Raw genomic sequence first — 24,423 nt, forward strand, 5'->3', positions numbered from 1 at the left:
ACCGCTCCCCTAACCCTCACAGGGGGAGGACAGGCTGTGTCGTGACCCCACCTCCCAGGCTTGGTGGGGGCACACATCAGGGCCGCAGACCTCCAGCGCCTCAGAGCCCTGAGCTGACCCGGAGGCGCCCGCCACCCGGACTCCGGCGTCCAGCGTGCTCAGGATGCCATCCCTGACCCCGAGGCTCCGGGCAGCTCCCTCGTGAGCGTGAGGCCCTGTGTGGCCCGCAGCCCCCGCATGCATCCGCCTGCTTCTTGCTGGACGGTCCAAGTGACCTTTGCTGTCGTCAGATTCCCAGGGGCTGTGGCTCTGCCTCGCTCGCTGCCACTTCGGGACAGCCACCGTGTGACTAGGCCACAGTTGTCCCTCTCCGGACAGCGGACAGTCGGCTCTCCATCTCCTCCCACCTCCCTGCCCTTTCTCTTTTCTGCGGCAGGTACTGCAGTGTCTGGGGACGTTTCTCCCGTGATCCCGGGTGGGTCTGGTTGAACCCCTGGTGGTCTCAGAGTCTGCAGCTTTTCTGGGCAGCTCCGGATTGTTTCCACGGCGCCCGTGCTAGTGAGCTGCTCCCAAGTGGACCGTGCTGTTCCCGCTGCTCTATCCTTACGACATTCCCTGTTGCCACGTATTTTCATGTTGTGATCTGATGAATATGGGTTTTTTTTTTTAAGGTTTTTATTTATTCACGAGAGACACAGAGAGAGGCAGAGACACAGGCAGAGGGAGAAGCAGCTCCCTGCGGGGAGCCCGATGCGGGACTTGATCCCGGGACCCCGGGGTCATGCCCTGAGCCAAAGGCAGATGCTTAACCACTGAGCCCCCCAGGCATCTCTGGATATGGGTTTTTTAATGGATTTTATCTATTTATTTGAGAGAGAGAGAGACAGAGAGAGGGAGAGAATGAGCCCTTGCACACAAGCAGGGGAGAGGCAGAGGGAGAGGGACAAGCAGCGTCCCTGCTGAGCGCAGAGCCTGACCTGTGGCCTGATCCCAGGACCCTGAGATGACCTGAGCCAAAGTCAGACGCCTAACTGATTGAGCCACCCAGGCGCCCCTAATGGACATGGTTTTGAGCCGCACTTTCTTGATTACCATTGTGGTTGACTGTCTTGTATAAATTGCCTGTTTATACTTTTTTGCCATTTTTTTTTGCGTTCTTTTTGTTTGATTTATGTGTGTTCTTCATGTGTCCTGCTCGGGAACCTTTGTCAGCAGATGTGCTGCAAAGATCTCCAGGTGGGTGAGCTTCTCTTCACCCACTAGCGGTGTCTTGATGTCTGGCCTTCCCTTTTGGTGCCTTCTGGGGCCTGAATCCTCGAAGGAGAACATGGAGGTACCACTTTTCTTCATTTTCTTCCAAATCTGAGGTTCACGTTTGGGTCTTGAGTCTGCACGGCATTTGGTTTGGTACAGAAAGGAATCTAATTCTGTATTTTTCCACGTGGCTAGCCAGTTGTCTTTGTCTGGTCTGCTGTAGCAGAATAGCACGGACTGGGGGCTTGTAAACAACAGACACTGGTTTCTCACAGTTCTGAGGCTGGAAGTCCAGGATCGGGGTGCCGGCAGGGCCAGGTTCTGGAGAGAGCCCACTTCTAGGTTGCAGGTGGCCCACTCCTCATCGTAGAGAGGAAGCAAGGTCTCTTGGGATCTTTGTAAGGGCACGAATGCGATTCGTGCAGGCCCACCCTCATGAGATCATCTAAGCCTAACCATGTCCCACTGCCCCCCCTTCCTAATCCCAGCCCGTTGGGGGGTTGGGTTAGGAATGTGGGGACCAGACATTCAGTCCATAACCAGTTTTCTCACCAACACAACCTCAGTGTTCCTTCTCCTTCCCACTGACCTGCAAACTCCCCCTTGTCCTCTCTCAGAAGGGCTGTGTTTGTGCAAGTCTGTTTCTGGGTCCCTGTTACACTGGTGGTGACTTACCTTGTCCCGGGCACCCCGTCTTAATTACAAAACTTTACATTAAGTCTTTTATTTTTTTATTTTATTTTTTACATTAAGTCTTTTAAAAATTTTTTTTTATTTAAATGCAAAGAATTAACATATGATAATGCATTATTGGCTTCAGAGGCAGAGGTCAGTGATTCATTGGTCTTATATCACACCCAGTGCTCATCCCATCATGTGTGCTCCTAATGCCCAGTGACCCTTTCCCCCCCACTTTCCCTCCAGTGACCCTGTCCCCCCCCACCCAGTGACCCTGTCCCACCCCCCCACCTCCCTTCCAGTGATCCTCAGTTCATTTCCTGAGGATTCAGGGTCTCTTAGGGTTTGTCTCCCTCTCTGATTTCGTCGTGTTTTATTTTTTCCTCTCTCTCCCTATGATCCTCTGTTTTGTTTCTTAAATTCCACAAATGAGTGAGATCATATGATAATTCTCTTGATTCCAGGAGGACATGTTGTCTTCTACCCTCCTGTGCTTCTTTAAGTGGGTCACTGGTATTCATAGCATCTCTTCCAAAAAAATTTTTAGCAGCCATTTGTCCACTTTCACAAAAAATCTGGTTGAGATTTCACTTCAAATTACATTGAATTTTTGACTCATTTGAGTGAAAATAAACATTTTTAAGATGTTGAAATTTTTCCATGAATAGGTTACAGTTCATTTATTTAGGTTTTCTATAATATTTTTGTGAAGGCTAAAAATTTCCTAATAAAAGTTATATGCATCTTTTGTGACATTTATTACTATAAAGATTACTACATACTTTGGATTATTTTTTATTTTTATTTATTTATTTAAAGAATTTTATTCATTTGGGGGAGAGAGAGGGAGTGCACATGATTGGTGGGGGAGAGGCAGGGGGAGAGAAAGAAGCAGACTCCTCACTGAGCAGGGAGCCTCGTCGGGGCTGAAGGCAGATGCTTAACCATCTGAGCCACCCAGGCACCTCTTTGGATTATTTTTTTAAATATACTGTAAAAATATATATATTTTAACTATTTATCTCTAGTGTATTCCAACTTTGTGGTACCTTCCCACTAATTCAAATAATTTGTCTGTGGATGCTCTTGATTTCTGTGTAGATAAGCAGATGGTCTGCAAATGATGACATTTTGGGTTTCTTCATTTCCAATCCATATTTTGTCATAGTTGTTTCTTTTTCCTGCCTTATCACTCTGGCTAGCACCACCACTCCAATGTGAAGTGGTGACAGGCAACCTAAACCTGTTTCTGAATTTAAAGGAAATGTTCCTAATATTTTACGGTCAAAAGTGTGATATTTGGGTAGGTTTTTAGTAGGCGGCTATTATGAAATTAAAGAAGATTTCTTATATTTCTCATATTACTAGGAGTTTTGTCATAAACACATTTTGAAAATTATTAAATGCTTTTTCAGCACCTGTTGAGGACCTCGGTGGCTTTTTCTCTTTAATCTGGTATGTGGTGAATTATATTACTATATGTCCTTATATTAAACAATATATATACTATCATATCAGTATTCTTGGAATAAGCCTAGTGCATTATCCTTTTTATTTGCTCCTGGGCCTTCCTGCTAATGTTTTGAACTTTTATATCTATATTCATCAGTGAGATCAGTCTCTGATCTTCATTTCTCAATCTTTTTTTTGTCTAATTTGATGCCACAGTCGTAACCTTTTCTCCTGTCTCCCTCTTTTTCCTGTTCTCTTAAAAAGAGTTTTTATACGATTGGAATTATCGTATTGGTTTTTTTTTAATGTATGTTAGGGCTCACTTGTAAAAAGTGTCTGAGTCTGCTGATTGTTTTTGGTAAGTAGATTTTTAAACTATTGAATCAACTTATTTAATTGTTGTAAGAAAATTCAGGTTCTCACTGACTAATTTTTCTCCTGGTTATAGGTCATCTTTTCCTGCTTCTTGGCATGCGTAGTAATTTTTTAAAAAAGGATATTTATTTATTTGGGAGAGGGAGAGAGAGAGAGAATGCAAGGAGAGGCAAGGAAAAGGGAGAGGGAGAAGCAGGCTCCCTGCTGAACACAGAGCCCGATGCGGGGCTCGATCCCAGGACCCTGAGATCATGACCTGAGCCAAAGGCAGATGCTCAACCAACTGAGCCACTCAGATGCCCCAGTTTTATTGTTGCTGTTGTATTCTAGACATTTCTACATTGTGGAGTGTCTGAATTATACTTCCATCCTAGAAAGCATGTTGGGCTTTGTTTTGTCAGGTAGTAAATTACTTGAGATAATTCGAGCCTTGAAGACCTGATTTTAAGCTTTCCTAGAGTTATTCTAGAGTAGATGTCACATGGATAGTTAAGCCCATTACCCAACTATAATTTCTTTGGGGTATCTACTGGATGTCTGGAGTAGAGGGGTCAAGGGGACTATTATGACTGATTAATGTGCAGATAACCTTCTTATTTTATGTGAGCTTTGGGAATCCCTGTGTTTTCTTTGCCTGGACTAGATGGGGATGTACTAGTTCTTTACAAAGACTCAAGGGAATCCCTATCTTGACCTCTGCTACCTGATGGCTCTTTCCTTTCCAGAACTCTGACTCCCAATTTCTGGCTGTCTCAAACTATCCTAACCCCGGCCTCTATCTCCCCAACTCATCAAAGCTGCTGAGCTGTTGGGGTCCAACCTCCCAAAACCTGAGGTCTAGAAATGGCCTCTGGGCAGATTTGGAGTGACTGTTGGGTTCCCCTTGTATGTTCCCTTCTCTCAGTGATCACAGTCCTGCACTGCCTACTGTACAATGTCTAAAAACAGGTATTTTCATACATTTCATCTGGTTTACAGTTGTTTACAGGATGGTCCTTGTAACTCCCATTGTTGCTGACTGTGAGAGTGCTGTAAATTTTGCTAGTAGTATTTTCATTATCATTCCCTACTAGGTTATTTATACCTCCATCATGATTTCTTTTTTTTGTGTATTAATTACTTAGAAGTTTATTTTTAAATTTTTTTCTTGGCTATGAATATCTGTTTCCTTCCCCAGTTTAGGGAAGTTCTCAGCTATGGTTTGTTCAGATATTTTTAGATTTTCTAAACATAGGTCTTTAAATGGTCTTCTCTCGATTTTTGATTGTCTTCAAATTACAAGATGCAGTTGGTACAGTCTTTGACATTTAGTCAAAGGAGTTGCTTTGTGACCTCCTACATGGTAAAATGTTGTAAATGTTCCATGTGCGTTGGAAAAGAATGTGTTTCTCTAATTTGCAAGAAAAAGAGAGCACATGTGTTCATTAGTTCATGATTATCATGTTCAGACTGTCTACATCCTTGTTAATTATGTCTGCTTGGTCTGTCAATTAGGGAGCAATGCGTTAAAATTCTTGCTATGATGAATTAGTGAATTCTTTCGTGTTGTGTGACTTTTAATCTTGGTTTTATGTTTTCATCATGTTGTCTCTCTGGGACCATTCTGAGTAATTTTTTCTTTTTTTTTTTTTTTTTTAAATTTTTATTTATTTATGATAGTCACACAGAGAGAGAGGGAGAGAGAGGCAGAGACACAGGCAGAGGGAGAAGCAGGCTCCATGCACCGGGAGCCCGACGTGGGATTCGATCCCGGGTCTCCAGGATCGCGCCCTGGGCCAAAGGCAGGCGCCAAACCGCTGCGCCACCCAGGGATCCCTGAGTAATTTTTTCTGATATGTTTTCCAGTTCATTAATTCTCTGCTCAGCTTCATTTAATTTGCTGATTATCATGTCTGCTAAGTTTTGAAGTTCGAAAGGTTATATTTTTATTTCTATAAGCTCTGCATGATCCCTTTCCTGTTTATTTCTCTAAACATTTTAGGCAGACATATTTTGTGATTTGTATCTGACAGTTTCAGTATCTGAAAACCTTGATAGTCCAAGATGAGGATCTAATTCTGGTTCTCTTTTCCTTTTCCTTAACTCCTGCTTATAGTGAATTGCTTCTCTGGTGTTTGTTTAATATTTAATTGTGAGCTCACATTTGACTGGTCTTCATCTGTGGGGACCTGAGAAGAGGAAGCTTTTTCTAGGATTTGTATTTGCGTTTGTGATGTGCTGTAGTTGCGAACAGCCGAGACCTACTCCGAGCGGACTTCTCAAACTTGGGTTTCTCTGATCACGTAGGTCTTGCAAATTTGAAATGCACGCTTGCATGAAGACAGGCCTGTGGCCTCAAATTCTCAGAAATACTGGCTTTTTCAGCACATGGAGCTGAGAGTCATTCAGAGTAACTTCCCTGTGTTCCTTTAATGACAGACGGCCTTTCCCCAGCCTTCCACGTCACTGGGGTTGTAGCTTTAGAGGATCCAACTCTTCATGGTGATTTGGTTCCAGCTCCAGCTTTGTGTGTGTTTGGGGCCATGCCTCCCATCTCTATTCAGCGGGTGAAATCCAGGTCCTCCCATTTCTAGTGTCAGCGTGTGCCTGCAGCTTTCTCCCTGGTGGGCTTGCCTCTTTGATTCAGCTCTTCCTGCTGCCTTTTCTCCCCTTCCTCAGACATTCTCTTATGTTTGTTATATATCCTAAGTTTCTAGGTCATTCCTAATGGGAGGGAGTCTTGTCCGCCATGTTGTCAGCAGTGGAGGTTTCTCGTTCGCCTGTTACTCCTGTTGGCTTGAGAAATGCTATTTTTTTTAAAAAGATTTTATTTATTTATTAGAGACACACAGAGAGAGAGAGAGAGAGGCAGAGACACAGGCAGAAGGAGAAGCAGGCTTCATGCAGGGAGCCCGACGTGGGACTCGATCCCGGGTCTCCAGGATCACGCCCTGGGCCGAAGGCGGCGCTACACTGCTGAGCCACCCGGGATGCCCAAGAGAAATACTAATTTTAATGAGCTAGCCATTTTTGTATTCTTGTGCTGGTGTTTGTCAACCAAAATGAGGTCTTTTTACTTGTTTACTTATTTACCTGAACCATTTGGTAATTTTTTTTTCAAGATTCTTTTTTGTTTGAGAGAGAGTTTGAGCAGGGGGCAGAGGGAGAGGGATAAGCAGGCTCCCCGCTGAGCAGGGAGCCCAACATGGGGCTTGATCCCAGGACCCCAGGATCGTGACCTGAGCCGAAGGCAGATGCTTCACCAACTGAGCCACCCAGGCGCCCCACCGTTTGGTAATTTTTAAAAAATCTTTAAATATGAACACAGTTTAGAAGAGTCAGATCGATCTGCAGAACTTATTTAGGAAATCACCAGGCTTTCCTCTCCATCCTCAATCTCTTGCAGCTCTCTTAGTGGTGGTGCTTGTTGATGCTATTCAGCTCTATCTTGCTAAATAATGTGCTTCTCCTGCTATTTTTTGGCCTGTTTTACAAGTGTCATAAGTAGAATTATGAAGAGTATGCCCCTCTGTCCTCGGGTCATCTTTTCTCTGTGTCGTTTGTGAGGTTCATCCATCTCTCTTCTCTCCCTCCCGAAATGCCACTAAAGTAACAGTAAAGGTAAAGGCGAGAAAGACCCAAAGGCTCCTGGAAGGGAAGAGGAACAGAGAAGGCACCGCGACCCGTTCGGGCAAGTGAAGAGCTGACCCCTCAGCAGCGGAGCCCGGGAGCTGAGCGGCCAAGGCGCCTGGGAGGCGACCTACGGTGTTCCCGGGCTCGGGACTGGGTCCCCAGTGGGGGGGGGGGGGATTCTCCAGGCCGGGCCAGGTCCGCAGCCGCAGCACCTAGCACCCCGGCTTGGCTGTCAGCTGCGAAGGCCTCCGCGCTCGGTGCTCACGGGGACCCACCTGTCGCCCTGCCTGACCCGCCCAGGTGCGCTCGTCCAGCGCCTCCCCAAGTGCTCCCCGGGCCTCGCCCCGAGGGTCCCCCCCCGAGTCCCCCAGGGACGCGGGGGTCAGCGTCTACCTGGGAACCACGTGCAGGCCGTCGGGCCCAGGCTTGCAAGCCCAACTTCAGCTGCATCCCGCGGTTCTAATGTGTTCTATCTGCATCATCGTTCAGTTCAAAATCTTTCCTAATATCCGATGAGGTTTTTTTTCTTTGTCCCGTGGGTTATTTAGAATCATAGTTGCTTAATGTCCAAGCAATTGGGGGATGTTGTAGCTTTTTTTTTTTGTTTTGTTTTGTTTTGGTATGGATGTATAGTCCAATTGTACTGTGGCCAGAGAACATACACCTTATGATCTCTATTTTATTTTATTTTATTTTATTTATTTATTTATTTTTAAAGATTTTATTTATTTATTCATGATAGTCACAGAGAGAGAGACAGAGAGGCAGAGACACAGACAGAGGGAGAAGCAGGCTCCATGCAGGAAGCCCGACGTGGGACTCGATCCCGGGTCTCCAGGATCGCGCCCCGGGCCAAAGGCAGGCGCCAAACTGCTGCGCCACCCAGGAATCCCAATGATCTCAATTTTAAATTGAAATCTGTTAGAGTTTGATTTAGGACTAGCCTATGGCTAATTTTAGTACATGTTTTATGCACACTTTATTTACTTATTTGTTTGCTTGTTTGGCTCCACTCCCCGCGTGGATCCCAACATGGAGCTTGAACTCATGACCCGGAGATCAAGACTCGAGCTGGGATCAAGAGTCAGATGCTTAATGGCCTGAGCCACCCAGGCGCCCCTTGATGTGCACTTTAAGAGAATGTGTGTGGCATGTATTTTTCCTTCTCAGGAGCTGATAGAAGAAGCAAGCCAAAAATTTTTATCCTCAATTTTCAACCTTTCAGTCTTTTTATTTAAAGGTGTTTCTTGAGGGTGCCCAGGTGGCTCAGTCGGTTGAGCATCCGACTCTGGATCAGCTCAGGTCATGATCTCAAGCTCCACGTGCGGCTCCGTGGCCCGCGGGCAGCGTGCTTCAGATTCTCTCTCCCTCTGCCCCTCTCCTCTGCTCGCACTGTCTCTCTAAAATAAATACATAACATCTTTAAAAAAAGATACCTCTTGGCAACAGAATAGAATTCTTTAAAAATCTGTTTCCACAGTTATAATGTTTTACCAGGAGTGTTTCATGCATACTGATTGGGCTTTTATCTGCAGTTTTAAGTCTTCGTCTTCCATTTGATGTAGCTTTTTTTGTAGTTCTGTTCTTCCTCCTTTGTTTCCTTCTATTAGATTAATAAAAAAGATTCACGTTTTTCTCCTGTTTCTCTTGCTACTAACTTGTTACACATTCTTTTTCTGCTCTTTTAATGACCTTAGCAGTTGAAACATGTATCCTCGAAAGTCTGATATAAAGTGCTCCTTTCCCTTAGTAACACTGAGACCTGACCTTGTCTTGCAGCTCCCATCGTTGCTGCCCAGAGGTCAGCTGTCAGTCTCATTTTTGTTCCTTTAAAGGTTATTATGTGTCCCCTTTTTTTCTGGCTGCTTTTAGGACCCTTCATCTTCCGTGTGCGGCAGTCTTACTATAAGGTGCCTTCATGTAGTTTTCTTCATGTTTATCCTACTTTGGTGTTTGCAGAGCTTCTTGGATCTATGGGTTGAGGTGTGTCAGCAATTTTAGACAATTAAAGGTCATTATCTTCTTAAGTATTGCTTCTCTTCTGTTCCGTTTCTTCTCCTTTTAGATTCCAGTTATATGCACGTGAGACCATTTCAGTGTGTCCTAGGTTACTCTGACTCTACATCCTGTATTTTCTATTCATTTTTTCTCTGTTCTGTAATTTCTCCAGCTCATGAACCCTGCTTTCAGCTGTGTCTAGTCTCTTTCATTCTTAATGTCCGTTATTGTGTTTTCCATTCTAGCATTACCATCAGAAAATCTTTTTTTTTACAGTTTTAAATCTTCTTGCAGAATTCTCCATTTTTCCATTTATTTTCTCTCTTTATTCTCCATTTCTTTTCTCTTTATCTTGAATATATGTCATGGTTATTTGAAAGTCCTTGTTTGATAACTCCTAGATCTGGATCACATGTAAATATATTTATTTTCATGGTTTTTTATCTACCCCCCCCAACTCGTTGTGAAACCTATAGTCCTTTCTTTTTATATGCTCTGTGACTTTGATTTAATGTCAGATCTTACCTACTGAGACACATTTGAGTGGCTCAGTCAGTGATGTGCCTGCCTTCGGCTCAGGTCATGATCCCCAGTGTCATCGGATTGAGCCCCGCATCGTGCTCCCTGCTTAATAGGAGGCCTGCTTCTCCCTCTCTATTCTCCCGTTCCCCCTGCTTGTGCTCTCTTTCTCTCAAGTAAATAAATCTTAAAAAAGAAAAAAAGAAAGAAAGAAAGAAAAGAAACACAGTAGAGGCTCTGGATGGTTCGCCTTTTTCTTTCCAAGCAGATAGAGTGGACGGTCATCCCTAATTCAGGCAGAAACTAAGCTGAGTCAGGGAAGCATTGCAGTTTTGATAGGATTTATCCTCCCAGTGGTTCTGCCCTGGTTTTAGACTCTGCGCCTCCCAGGGCGTTTTTGTTTTTGTTTTTTTCCCTCCCAGGGCTTTCAAGCCCGTAGGCCCTGGTACGATTACTGGAGCCCTCCCTCCCAGTGGATCCTGAATGCCGACCCTTGTCTCCCCAGCACCCGAGCGAGAATGCAGAAGGCTCCTCTGATTTGCAGAGGCTTTCTGCTTGGGTCTGTAAGCTCCTGCTCCTCAGCCTTCTGAGTTTAGCACATATTTGAAGGGGAGAACTGGCCGAGGGAAGCTCCCTACTTCCTTCTCCTGGGCTTTTGGCCTGTCAAGTTTGCTTCTCCTGACCAAGAGCTCAGTGGGTTTCTCCATCCCTCAGCAACAGCTCCCTGCCTGGGAAGATTCCAGATTCCCAGCCTCTTTGCCCCGTGCCCAGAATGCAAATGCCTTTGGGGAGAAAGTGCTGTGGAGTGTTGGAATGTTGTCTCCTGTCCGGGCAGCCCCCCCATCTCTGGAATCTTGGCCTGCTGCTCCGCGTGGCTTCAGTAGCTCTTTGATTCTTTCCAACCGATTGTAAGATTTTACCCAGCTTCTCTAGCTGGGCCTGGTGGGAGGGACCTTGCTTGCTGCCAGCCATTCTACTGGCCTGTCCTTTGCCTTCCAGGCTTCGTGCCAACGCCCGGTCTCTACCCCGGAGCCACAGCATCGTCTCCATGTGTAAGACTTTCAAAGGTGAAATCCTCGCTCTATTTTTTAACACGAGAGAATCCGAGGTTCCAATACCAATCTCACCGAGTTACCTGAAATGCTGCCTACCGTCCGTTGGGTGTGTGTGTGTGTGTGTGTGTGTGCACGTATCTATCCGTGGTCACGCTTTGACTTTTCTGCTGATCTCTCTATTCGTGTGTCATTAGCGGACTTTGGAAGTCATTAGAGCTTTATAGCAAGTCTGGTAACTGGTAGGGTACGTTCTTTGCTTTTATTTTTCACAGCTCTCTTTGGAACTCTTGCAAAACTCCACTGAAGAGCCTGTTGGAATATTTTGCTTATTGGAATCGCACTGAATTAACATGGCTAAATTTGGGGAGAACTAAAAATTGTGCAATATTGAATCGAACATCTGCTTTCATAAATATTTTCTTTATCCCTAATTATTTTCTATTTCAGTACTGAGCATCGCTTACTCAACAGATAGAGCCTCTTTTTTTTTTTTTTTTTTTTTAAGGCACAAGGCATGCTGCTAAATGCTCGAAATCACATTCCAGTTGACATCCTCATCAGGACTTCACAACCTTGCTCTTGCTCTTCCCACCCCAGCTGGGACATCTTAATACTTTTCTCCATTTCCAGAGTGTGGAAATTTTCCAGGATAAGGAAACACAGATTCTCAGTGAGGCACATGCCTCCGGTCCCCTCCTGGGTGGTCATTTTTGGGTGTGAGTAGGGGAAACTGTTAAAAAAACACCTGTGGTGTGTGGATATGAGTGTGTGCGGTGGCTGAGGGCTCGGGGGTGTCGCTGGGCGTGATGCCAGGCCCAGTTCTGCTCCCTGCCCACCCAGGCTTTGGCTCATGCCCTGTACTTGTTGACTCCTGGTCGTCGCTGCTCTGGTGCTTCCTCTCCCCCTGCCGACTTTGGCCCACAAGGAAGGTTCTGGTCCGTGTCCAGCCTTCCCTGGGGAGTGTTGAGGGGTCAAACACCAGACCCTGGGCAGGGCTGGGAGTTTATAGCCCGAGATCTGCATTGAACCTGCTGCGGGGTGGGGGGGGGCGTTCCCTCCCTCTGCAAAGAGAGACGACTCCCAAGCCCCTCCTCAGGCCCCTTGTGCTCTTGATCCTGGGGTCCCCAGGAACTCCCCTGGGTGGGCAGTTGGGACAGTGCTGGAAAGGGGTCTTTGGGCAGATTCTCCTGAGGGTGGCAGTGACAGGTGGGAGAGTCTCAAGACCTGTCTCCCAAGCCTTTGCTCGTTGGATGCCTCTGGCGACGGGGGTTCACAGCCGAGTGGGCATCTGAGTTCATTTTACGCGGCAGTTGGTGGAAGCCCCGACTTCGTCTTCACATCAGGCTGCGTTCTGTTTTCTGGGGCTCCGGGCCATTCCTGCAACCGCAGCTCCCTGCCCTGAGCTTGCCCTCCCTGCGTTCCCAGGCCCCTGCCCCCCTGGGTAGCCAGCTGCAGCATCAGGCCGCCAGCCCCCTCAGTGGCCTGTGGGAAGGACCTTTCCAAGTGGCCGGAGCCGCACCGTAATTTTTTTTTTCAGTCAAAAATATTTTATTTATTTTTACATTTCTTATTTATTTATTTTTTAAATTTTTATTTATTTATGATAGTCACACACAGAGAGAGAGGCAGAGACACAGGCAGAGGGAGAAGCAGGCTCCATGCACCAGGACCCCAACGTGGGACTTGATCCCGGGTCTCCAGGATTGTGCCTTGGGCCAAAGGCAGGCGCTAAACCGCTGCGCCACCCAGGGATCCCTATTTTTACATTTTTTAAATTTAAATTCAATTTGCCAACATACAGTATAACACCCGGTGCTCATCCCATCAAGCCGCACTGTAAGTTTGCAGGGAGTTTGTGCTAGCTTTCCTCCGGGTCCCTGGACCTGGGGGGTGGAATCACTTTGGGGTCATCCGCCTCAACCTTGTAATTTCGCAGATGGGTAAACTGAGGCCCAGGGGTCCCGCCACACGGCTGAGATGAAGGCAGAGCCTGGGCTGGGTCCTGCATCCCTGGCCCGCACCTGCTTCTCTGTGACGCGGTTTGCTCCTCCTGGCATGACTTCGATGCGGCCCCAGGACTGCCCGGCACCTGCTGTAGGACATCTGGGCCGGGTCACGGCCTGGTCCCGTCGCTCACGGCTGCCCGCCCCGTCGGTGGGATCTGCTGAGCGAACCATTCCCTCTCCTGCACACCCGGCGGCCGTGTGCTTGCTGGCTCCGGCCGCCCCCAGAGCCCGGGAGGACATTCTGGGTCCCCTCGCCCGCTGCTTTCTGTCCTCCCACGTGCCTCACATGTCCTGGCCAGCTAGCGGACCTGCTGCAGACATGGCTGGGGTGCCGGGCCGGAGGCTCCAGGAGGGGCTGGTCCTGCTCGGTGGCGTCGCTCCAGCGGGACCCCCCCCCCCGCGGCGTGGGCCTTGCTGTCCCTGGGGAGCCGCTTTGTGTTTGCAGCCGTGGGGCCAGCAAGTTCCCCTCCTGCTGCCCCGCACATGCCTCTGCTGCTTTCTCTCCGAGCCCTTGGGCAGGCCCCGGCCTCGGGCCCAGCTCCCCTCCTGCCGTCCTCATGTCACCTGCCCATCAAGGTCGCCACCTGGGGCCCAGCACCGTCCTCCGGGCCTGGACCCGCGTCTCGCTCCCTCCCGCACGCGCCGTGTGCTCCCTCGCTGGTCCTCGGAGCATCTTCTAGCCTCTCCCGGGGTCTCCCTGCTCCTCACTCCCCTCTCACTCCCCGGGGGTCCAGTGGGCCCGGGCTCCAGGCCGAGCCCCACTGCCCTCAGCGGTTTGGAGGCGCTTCTCGAGTCGCCTGGCGTGTGTGCGGGGATGCCCGGGCCCCGCCGACTCTCCAGGCTGGGTCTGTCATGCTCCGGAGGCTCCCAGACTCTTCCGTGGGTGCTGACACGGCACAGTCTGCTTGGGGTGTGACTTTCTAGGGCCGCCAGGCTGGGCGGGGGCCTCTGAGTCTGGAGACTCGTGACAGGCGGTCCTGGGGGGTTTGCTCCAGTTCGCTCTTCAGCGGCTCCTTTTCACAGATCCTCACATTCTTTTCTCTCTCCTTTCATGGAAAATTACTTAATTCCAACCCTTTGGTTTACTTTTAAAGTTGGTGTTTTCGTATTTTTAATTCCCAAGAACTCTCTTATTCATTAAATGGTCCTTTTAAAAATAGCATCGTCCGCCAGTTCGTGGGCGAAATAGCTTTTCTTTCTGAGGATATTCATTATGAGGAATTTAAAAATCATTATCTCCTCTTCCCTGTGCTGTTTCGTGCTGCCGTGTTTGTTTCCGGGTGGTTTTAGCCTCTTTCTTGCTGGACGGCGAGGTCCTGCAGGTGTCCCCAGCCAGGCCCCCTGCACGGGCACCTCAGGTGCACCTTAGGCCCTATCTCTCGAGCAGGTGCCCCACACCTGCCCTCGTCTGGGCCGCGGGCCCCCGGCTGGGCAGGCCTCCAAGGGGGGGGTGTCTCACCCTGTGCCTGGCGGAGGGGGGTCAGGCCTGGGTGTCTGTGGGGGGGCCCAGGGGTCCTCACGGGTGTGACGGGGTGCCGTAACACGGTCCCGCAGACCGGTGGCTTCCAGAACAGATGTACTGCCTGGGGTCTGGAGGCCGAGGGCCTGGGTTGGGAGCACAGGGCGGGCTCCTTTAGAGGCCACGCGGGAGCCTCCGCTCCGGGCCTCCCAGCTCGGCGGCAGCGGCCCACCCTTGCCGCCCTGGGCCTGCAGGAGCATCGCCTGCGCCTCCGCCTCCTTCAGGCACGCTCTCCTGTGTGGCCCTGTCCCCTTGTCCTCTTGCTGCAGCGACACCGTGTTGAGTTAGGGGCGTGCGGCTCCGGCGTGACCTCGTTGTCACCAATCACGTCTGCAAGGGCCCCGTCTCCAAATAAGGTCCCTCTGAGCTCCTGGGGCTTATTAGCATTTTGAGAGGACCTAGTTCGACCCCTGGTGGGGTTCATGCCGGCTTTCCACAAACACGGTTTGGTCCTGCCCGGACGCCGCTTCTGAGGTGCCCAGAGCCTTTCTGGGTCCCCGGGCGGACGGGCTGTTCCTCGCGGGCTGCTGTTCCTGCCTCTGCAGCCGCCCTGCCGGCCCCCGGTCCTCGTGGACGCCCGGATCGCAGGCGGCATGTGCTGGGATTTGGGGAGGGGGAGGCCCAGTCGCCGCCCTGACGTACCTGTTCCGCCTTCCTGGGTGTTGTTTCTAATTCCCGCCTCCCTTTCTCTCAAGGTGTCTCCGCGCCCACTCGGGCTCCCGACGCCGCTGAGGGTGACCCACCAAGGCCGGAGCGATGGCCGGGGCCTCGGTGAAGGTGGCGGTGCGCGTCCGCCCCTTCAATTCCCGGGAGATGAGCCGAGACTCCAAGTGCATCATCCAGATGTCCGGGAGCACCACCAGTGAGTATCGGTTCGTCGGGGTGGCGTGGGCTGCCCGTCGCTTGGGGCCGAGCATCCTGGGTCCCCCAGCCACACCCAGCAGCCGGCCTGGCCCCCAGCTCCCCGTCGCCCGCACGGTTTGTGGGTTCCCTGGGCCGGCAGCAGCAAATGACCACCCGCGCGGGGGCGACGACGGTCTGAAGGCCGGTGTGTGAAGGCTCCGGCAGGGTCGTGCCGCCCCGGAGGTTCTAGAGGAGGCTCCTTCCCGCCTCTTGCGGCTTCTGCTGGTCCAGCCACCTTGGCCTGCGGCCCGCCCCGTCATGTGGCCTTGCCAGGAGGACCCTGGCCACCTGGCAGGCGGGCGGGCGAGGGGCTGGGTGGGTGCTGGACGCTGAGGAGGGCCCCTGGCTGGTGAGCTCTGGTGGCGTCCGTAGCGATGATCGCCGACACCTACGAGGCTGCCTGTTAGCAACTTAGCGTTTAAACAGACTCGAAACACGTAAGAGAAGGGAATAGTGGTCGCTGCACTCAGGAGCCCCCGGCCCAGCGTGACCTCCCTGTACCGTGTGCAGCTACTCCCATCTTCAGAGACCTCGCTTCCGGATCTGTCACCTTCCGAGGCTTAGGATGGGGGGCGTGTGGGGGGCACGCTTTCCGACCCGGTGCGTGAGGTCTCTCACCTGGTTTCAGCTGCCCTATGCTCCTCCGTTGTTTTATCCTTGTCTTTCTGTCTTGCGATCCTAAGTCATCCCCAAATCCCTGAGTGGTAGGAGGCCTCGGTCAGCGTGAGAGGAAGCGCGGCCGTCGGCGCCGAGGGGCAGCCGCCCGGGGTTTCTGGAGCACACGGGCGGCCGGGGCGGGGAGAGCCCTCGCTCTGAGCCGGACCTTGGCTCCTTTGGTTTGAACAACTCTTGTATGAGTTGCGCCTGCGTGTAGACGGGTGGTCAGAGCACGGCGTGTGGCTCGGCGTCCTCATCGTCTGAGCAGCACCCGGACCAAGAAGCAGAGCGGTGCCAGCCCCCGGAGACCCTCCCGCCCCTGCCCCCCCACCCCCCCACCCCCCGTAGGCTGGCGGGGCTTGTTTCGGGCCCCGAGGAAACCGAGCCAGTGTTTGGGTTACATCTCCAGCTGATTGACAGCCTGCACCCTCGCGTGGCAACTTAGAACAAACTCGGGGCTCGGCCAGGCGGTTTGCCCCTGGGGTCCCTCGGGCGGTGGCCGCACTGTCACCCACCCGCAGGCTCAGCTGTGCCCGGCGCCAGGGGCTCACGGGCGCTTCACCCGCAGGCTGCAGGATGGGGCCCGCCTCGCCCACTCCTGGTGCTCTGCGCCCCGCGTAACCCCACCCTGCCTGCGATCCAGGTTCGGAGGGAGGGGCTGGCCGAGGAGGGCGCTTGGGGGGGGCAGCTGCCTCCCAAGGCCTGTGGAGGGGTGAGGATTCAGGCGCCCCTGGAAATTTCTGGGCACCCGTGGACTCTGTGGGATGGGGTGGGGGCTCGGTCTCTTCAGAAGCCCGTGGGGCTCTGTGGCCCTTCACCCCATGTGGGCAGGTGGCGGAGGCCCCACTCAGAGCGTGCTCAGGGGCTGCTGGCTTGGTGTCCCCATGCACATCTGAGGTTTCATCATGGCTCGTAGGAGCACTGTTGTCCCCACTTGGTCCCTGGAAGCTGACCATGACGTGAGGATTGGGGCGCCAAGTGTTTATGGAGGACGTGGTCCCGGGATACTTCGGGGGAAGGACCTGGAAGCTGTGGAGGGCGCTGATGCACGGGTGACCGCCACGGGCAGCGGGGCTCCCCTCGCTGGGACCCTCGCACGTAGAGAATGCACCTCTGAGTCGTCCTCCCCAGGGCCCGGCTGCGGCCAGCGTCTCCCCCAACGGGGGCCGAGGGTCCCGGGGCCTGGTTTCCTTGTGACCGGAGAAGGTGCTCAGGGGGTGTGACTCACGGCCGAGGGTGGGAAGCCATGGGCTGCACAGGACCGTGACCCCTGGTGGGAACCATGGCGTCTCGGGTGAGAACGGTGACCCCTGGATGCAAACCATGACCCAGGGTTTGAACTGTGACCCCTGGTGGCAACTGTGACCCCTGGATCCAAACCATGACCCAGGGTTTGAACTGTAACCCATGGTGGGCAACTGTGACCCCTGGATGCAAACCATGACCCCAGGGTTTGAACTGTGACCCCTGGTGGCAACTGTGACATCTGGTGGCAACTGTGACCCCTGGATGCAAACCATGACCCAGGGGGGGAACTGTGACCTCTGGTGGCAACTGTGACCGCTGGTGGGAGCCGTGACACCTGGTAGGAACTGTGACCCCTGGTGGGAGCCGTGACCCCTGGTGGGAGCCGTGACCCCTGGTGGGAGCTGTGACCCCTGGTGGGAACTGTGACTCCTGCGTACAAACCATGACCCAGGATTGGAACTGTGATCCCTGGTGGGAACCGTGACCTCTGGTGGGAACTAAGACCCCTGGTGGGAACCGTGACCCCTGGTGGGAACTGTGACCTCTGGTGAGAATTGTGATCCCTCGTGGATACCGTGACCTTTGATGGGAACCATGACCTCTTGTGAGAATCTATGATCTTTGGTGAGAATTTTGACCCCTGGTGGGAGCATGACCTCTGGTGGGAACCATGACCCCTGGTGGGACCTCTGTGACCTCTGGTGAGAACTGTGACCCCTGGTAGGAACCATGACCTTTGATAGGAACAATGACCTCTGGTGATAACTATGACCTTCGGTGTGAATTGTGACCGCAGGTGGGAACCGTGACTCCTTGTGGGAGCCGTGACCCCTGGTGGGAGCCGTGACCCCTGGTGAGAAGTGACCCCCGGGTGGGAATCATACCCTCTGCTGGGAGCTGTGACCTTGGGTGGTCAGAGGACATCTGCCCAAGGAGCTGACAGGGTCTGCTCTGTCACTGTTGGGTGACCCAGGACATCAGGAATGACTGGGGGACCCCTGTTCCTTCGGGTCCAGGCCCTGGCAGTGCAGCCATCACCTTAGACGGCCGCTGAGGGTCCTGGCGGGAGGGGGTCACAGGCGACCAAACCTCCAGGAGCCCCCAGAGTACACAGGACAGCACATGAGAGTCAGAACTCGGGAGTGGTCTCGGACAGGAAGCGTCAGGAAGCAGACAGCTGGAGGGGCTGAAAGCCATGGCCCGCCTCTGGCTGAGAGACGCGCTCGGGGACACAGGGAGGGAGAGAAGGGTCAGAGGATGGAGACTCGGGACACTCACTTGGGAAGCTGCATTCATCGTGGAGGAAACAAAGCGGTGATGGTACTGGTAGAAAGTGCCAGAAGCCAGGTCGGAAGCGTGGGTGAAGGCTGAGGGAACCCAGAGGAGAGCAGGAAAGGCTTGTCTGAGGGACGAGGCCAGCGGGCGGGAGGGCGTCCTTCCTGACGACCCTGGGGCGCGGGGCAGGCGGGGGCCCCGAGGTGGACACGCGCGGAGGCAGCCACGTTGTCAGTGTCCGTGGGGCCGGGGAGCAGGCGGGGACGGTGCTGCCCGGGGGGGCTGTGCCAGGCGTCAGGGGCCGCCTGAGGGCTCGGCGGGGAGCCGCTTGCCTGGGGACCGGCCAGGGAGGCTGCGGTCGCTGAACCGCGTGGCTGCCCGGGCCGCGCACCTGCTCATCGGCGCCCAGCGCCAGGCCCGAGGTGGGGTGGGGGGGCCTGGCCCCGCTCCAGTCGCTAAAGTAGGTGCACGCGGGAGATATGCCGGGTCCCCGTGCGCCCCTCGAAGCTCCGTCGTGACACACACATTAGAAGCGTTTACAGGTGACCGTGACCTGCCATCCCGTGTTCTTTGCCTGAACAGAACCCTGCACTCGAACATTCCGGATCTCGAAATTTCGCGAGGCAAATTGTGCACCGCGTCTGCTTCCGTCCGTCCGTCTGTGGGGGGCTAGCGGGTTACTCAGGGGGGCAGAGGTCCCGCGTGTAGCCCCCCGCCCCCGCTTGATGAGAGAGCAGACCTGGAACTTCTGGAAGGGTTTCCTGTCTCCTTTCTGGGTCCCTCTGGCCCCACAGAGAAGAAGCCTCAGGATGGGGCCTTCCTGCCCCCGCCCCGCCCAGCGGGCCCCAGAGGCGAGGCCGGGCCTGGGTCTCCACCCCTCGCGCCCATGGCGGGCCAGGCCTCACCCCGGGGGCCCCCGCGCCGACGGCCGCAGCAGATCACCGCAGGTCATTGTCGCAGAGGCCAGCAGCGTGCCGTCGAGGTGTCCGTGGGGCGGGCCCCTCCTGGCCTGGCCGCGGTGGCTGCCATGGGCCTGCGCTTGGCTCCGTCCTCACCTGGGCCTTTCCCTGTGAGTGTCTGTCTGTCCGCCTCGGGGGGACGCTGCATTTACGGCCCCCCAGCCTGCACGAGCTCGTCCTCACTAATTACGTCCACCAAGAGCGTATTTCCAAAGGTCACGTGCTCAGGTTCCAGGGGGATGTGGATCTGGGGAGGACGCTGCTCGTCCGGGACGGTGCCTCCAGAGCCGGGGTGCAAGGACAAGGCCGCGGAGCCCATGCGCCCAGGGCCTGCCCCCAGCCCCCCTCCTGGACCTGGCCAGCCGGGCCCAGGGTGCTTTCAGGCAGCAGACCACTATTCCGGATGGTTCCCTGGAACATTCCAGACCCTTCTCCTCCGCTCATAGTGGTCTTTCTCCCAAAGGCCCTTGTCACCCAGCAGCCCTGTGCACAGACCCCGGTGTTGCAAACGCCTGACTTACGTAAGTCCCCATCTGCCATCGCTGTTCTAGAATGTTCCAGGCTCCTAATAGAGTGAGCTTGGGAACGGAAGGCCGCAGAAGGGAGCTCGGCTGTGGCTGCAGAGGTGGTGGCGCTGCTGCGGGCCTGCTCATGGTATCAGCAGAGGAGCCCTGGAGGCCACCCAGGGAGCGGGTGCCCCTTGTCACCGGCCAGCTCCCCTGCCGGCCCCATCCAGGGACAGCGGCGGGGCCTGGGGCCGCCTTCTCCCCCAGAAGCCCACCACCCATTAGAGTCCCAACGTGGGTGTTGTGCTCGTGGAGTCGCCGCGTGGCCTCCGTTGCCGTCCCCGTAGTCCCACGGGGATGAGGAGGGTTCCCGAGGCACAGCCGGGACACCGAGGCTCTGTGACGTGTGTCATCACGTGGCCGCGTGGAAAGAGCGCGGTGGACGTGGGGCCCCTTCAGTCGTCAGCAAGCATTTGCTGAGCGCGAGCCTTTATGGGGCTGCACTCTGGGGCCCTAGGATAGCGGGAGGCTCTTGCTGTCGTCAGGGGTGACACTCCAGTGGGGAGGCGGGTGTCGCACACGCCAGTGCCAGGGGCAGCTGGACCAGCGGGGACGAGGGCAGGGCCCTGCGGATTCCAGAAGGGGCGGGGACAGGGGGAGCCACGTCGTCCCCGGTCGGTCGGGAGGAGGTGAGGAGGTGCGCGCTCCCCCGTGGAGGAAGGCCACGCCCGGGTGTCCGAGTGACCCGGAGGCTGTGGCCCCGCTGCGGGCGGGCCCCTCCAGGTCCTGTGAGTGGGGCTGCAGCCTGCTGGGGAGCAGCTCACTTGTGCACACGCCGCTCGCACACGCGTGCACCCACACGCACACGCGTGGCATAAATGCTCTCCCCGGGGCCGGTTTCAAGGTACCAACCGCTTGACAACGGGCTCGGGGCATTCCTCAGCACGTAGCCGCCGGCCTGCGGACGGAGAAAATCGCTCCGTTCAGCCCCGTCCCCCGGGCCCGCTGCACCCCCTGCCCCCTGGCCCCCCTGCCCTATTCAAGCTGGGGTCTTTGTCCCGGGCGGGCGCCCAGGCCTTGCGCACCCTGGGCAGTTTGCAGCGGCCCCAGCTGCCCCCACCGCGGCCTGGCGGGGGCGGGGGGGAGTGTTCCCGTTGCCCCACCCGGCAAGCCCCACGAGGATGCCTCCTCGCCTCCGTCTCATACAGGAGAAGCTCCAGACCCTGGCAAGGAAGCCCTTGCTCTTGCAGACCCGGTTCTGTCCCCCCGCCCGCGGGCCGACTGCAGGGGGCCGTGAGCCAGTCTGCCCGGGGGACGCTTTGGGGGCGGCCGGGAGCCAGGCCCCGTGGACCCCGGTTCTGGTCGGACTGTGTCCGGAGCTGTAATGGCAGGGCAGTTGTCAAGACCCCGGGGGACCCCAAGGGGGCCTGGGGACCGGGGATGTGGGTCTTGAGCACAGAGCCCCTCTGGCGGCCGTCCCTGCCCGCTCGGGTGCCGGAGCCCTGCCTTGGGGGGCGCACAGCCCGAGGCCCCTGGCACGCACCCCAGTATCGGGATGCCAGGAGGCAAGGCCAGCGCCTGAGACCGGGCAGGTGCCAGGCTGGACCAAGCAGGGTGGCCGGGAGGGGCGGGGGGCCAGGCCCGGCCCGGTGCCGCAGGGGCGCAGCTCGGGAGGCCCTGGGATTGTCGTTTCCCTGGCGCTGGCATGATCCGCACTGGGGGTTCCGGGCGCCGCCACCCCGACCCGCAAGCTGCTCCGGGCCCCGAGCACAGCACTCGGGTGGTCATCCCTTGCCCCTTCCCCGGGCCTCCCCAGGCTGCCGGGCCATCTCCCAGGACTCCCCACACCGGGGGGCTGGGTCCCAAAGCCAAGTTGTGCGAGGGGTGCCTCAGGCCGGCACAGGGCTGGTTGCGGGGGGCGGAAGGGGGTGTGCACAGGGCAGCGCCACGGGGCCCACAACAGCAAACCTGGAGGCAAGGTGCCCGCGGGCGGGAGGAGCGAGCTGGATGCTGCGTGGTGGACGCCCCTGGGGGACAGCTGGCGCCGCCCGCTGCACACGGGCTCCACCCGGGAAGGTGGGGGCATGACCGTGCGGGGACGCCCCAGCCTCCTGGGTGCCCTGGGAGAGCGTGTGCAGAACAGACGGGGGAAGGCCCGGCGGCGCGGTGGACGGCTGCGGTCCGGCGGACCCAGTGTCTGCAGGGGGGAAGCACTGTGGGTGCCCTCGGGGTGGCTGTGGGTGGCAGGGTCGCTGGACAGAGGCGTGGGAGCCCTGGTCCCGTCCGCCGGGGGGTGGCTGGCCTGGGCCCCCCGCCTCCCGCCTCAGGGTACCCCGGGGGCGTGTACCGCCTGCTGCCGCCTCTCCCCCCAGCAGAGCGCTCACTGCCACGTGTGTCCCCTCCGCAGCCATCGTTAACCCCAAACAGCCCAAGGAGACACCCAAGAGCTTCAGCTTCGACTACTCCTACTGGTCACACACCTCGGTGAGTGCAGGGCTGGGGCTCGCGGGGGTGGGTGCTCGCTGGGTGGCCCCCCACCTGTCCCTTACCTCTCTGAGCTGCGTGTGTCTCTCTAAGCAGGGCTGCTGCTTGGGCAGGGGAGGGGGGCGGGTGCGAGGCTGTTCCCCGCGTCCCCTCGTGTGTGACAGCCGGGTCACCCTGAGCGGGGACGTGCGTCGTCGGGAAACGCCTGGGGCCCAAAATAACCCTGTGCTCGGAGGTCACCCGCGTGGCCTGGTCGCCTGTCCCGGGGCTCCGGGTGCCTCCAGCCCCGCCTACCGGCCCGCGCTTCCGGCTGCCCCCCACCACCGACGCCGTGGCTCGAGCGCGGGGTCTCACGCTGCCGCCTCTGCGCCCTGGCACGTGCGGTCCCCGTGCTGACTTGCCCCGTGCCCCCGAGCCGGCGGGGCTGGGACCCCCCTGCGGGGAGCGTGCTCGTGCCCAGCCCGGGCGCGCCCAGCCTCCTGCAGCCGCGTCGTCTTCCAGCCCGAGGACATCAACTACGCGTCGCAGAAGCAGGTGTACCGCGACATCGGCGAGGAGATGCTGCAGCACGCCTTCGAGGGCTACAACGTGTGCATCTTCGCCTACGGGCAGACCGGGGCCGGCAAGTCCTACACCATGATGGGCAAGCAGGAGAAGGACCAGCAGGGCATCATCCCGCAGGCACGGCCGGCGCCCGGGGCGGGGCCCCGCGGGGGGGGCAGGAGCCCTGCGGGGGGTTCCTGGGCAGGGAGAGATGCCCGCCGTCGTCACCGCGGGTGGAGACACGTGCCTGGGATGCTGCTGGGACCCCCTCACCCAGCCTGACACCCCCCCCCACCTCGCACACAAGGGCGGCCCAGAGCGGGGAGGGAAGGACCAGCTGTCGTCTGGGGGGGGACCTCCGTGACTTGACAGCAGACAGCTGCTCTCGGCTGCAGGCCTTCTCAGTGCCTTTGAGAGGGACTGTTGGGGAGCCACGGGGGCCCGGGGAGGGCGTCCAGCCCCAGCTCAGGCTGCCCGCAGCACCCCGGGAGCAGGGCCCCAGGAGCAGCCCCATCGTCCAATGCGGTGTCCTTGGCCCTGCAGCTCTGCGAGGACCTGTTTTCCCGTATCAATGACACGACCAATGACAACATGTCCTACTCTGTAGAGGTAGGTGGGGCCCGGACGGCAAGGGGAGGTTGGGGGGAGGGGGGGAGGGGGGGAGGGAGGGGAGTGGGGGGTGGGGGGAGGGGGGAGGGGGAGGGGGTAGTGGGGGGGCCCACCCAGACGTGGACAGCGATGCTTGTGGGCAGAGGGGGCCCCGGGGCGTCCGCATGCACTGGGCTGGGCTGGCTGTGCAGGGGGCAGGGCCGGCAGGACACGGGCTGGCACCCACCTCGCACAATCACACAGGCTGGGGGGTTCCTGCGCGCCTTCCCCAGCCTCGCCCCTGCCCCAGGTCCCTGCTGTCGGCCTGCCCCCCCTGACGGTGGCCCCTTGCCCCACCCCAGGTCCCCACTGTCGGCCCCGTTGCCCCCCCGACTGGTGGCCCCGCACTCCCTTCGCCCGCATGGTCCGCACCCGCGTCCCTGACAGCCCCATCCCCCCCGATGGTGGCCCCTCGCCCCACCTCAGGTCCCTGATGGTGCCTCTGCCCTGCAGGTCAGCTACATGGAGATTTACTGTGAGCGAGTCCGTGACCTCCTGAACCCCAAGAACAAAGGGAACCTGCGCGTGCGAGAGCATCCGCTGCTGGGGCCCTACGTGGAGGACCTCTCCAAGCTGGCCGTCACCTCCTACAATGACATCCAGGACCTCATGGACTCAGGGAACAAGGCCAGGTGCGTGCCCACTGGCTCGGCGGCCTCCCGGTTCCCCCGGGGCTGTGTGAGCCTCCCAACCTGGGGAGGTGCCAGCCGGGGAGGGGCCTCGAGCACCCCG

At 56.2% G+C, this 24,423-nt stretch overlaps 1 protein-coding gene across 20 annotated transcripts in view; it reads left to right on the forward strand.

The window, feature by feature from the left end:
• KIF1A (kinesin family member 1A) overlaps positions 1 to 24,423 on the forward strand; it is an 89,494-nt gene that overhangs the window by 6,706 nt on the left and 58,365 nt on the right. For all 20 annotated transcript variants that reach the window (XM_055299831.1, XM_055299832.1, XM_055299833.1 and 17 more), the window contains exons 2-6: positions 15,164 to 15,330; positions 22,424 to 22,500; positions 23,002 to 23,181; positions 23,587 to 23,652; positions 24,145 to 24,323. In XM_055299831.1, the coding sequence (XP_055155806.1) occupies positions 15,225 to 15,330; positions 22,424 to 22,500; positions 23,002 to 23,181; positions 23,587 to 23,652; positions 24,145 to 24,323 (608 nt within the window). In that variant the 5' untranslated portion in view covers positions 15,164 to 15,224. The remainder of the gene's footprint in view (positions 1 to 15,163; positions 15,331 to 22,423; positions 22,501 to 23,001; positions 23,182 to 23,586; positions 23,653 to 24,144; positions 24,324 to 24,423) is intronic.

Source organism: Nyctereutes procyonoides, unplaced genomic scaffold (genome assembly GCF_905146905.1).
Source record: "Nyctereutes procyonoides isolate TBG_1078 unplaced genomic scaffold, NYPRO_anot_genome, whole genome shotgun sequence".
Lineage (NCBI taxonomy): Eukaryota > Metazoa > Chordata > Mammalia > Carnivora > Canidae > Nyctereutes > Nyctereutes procyonoides.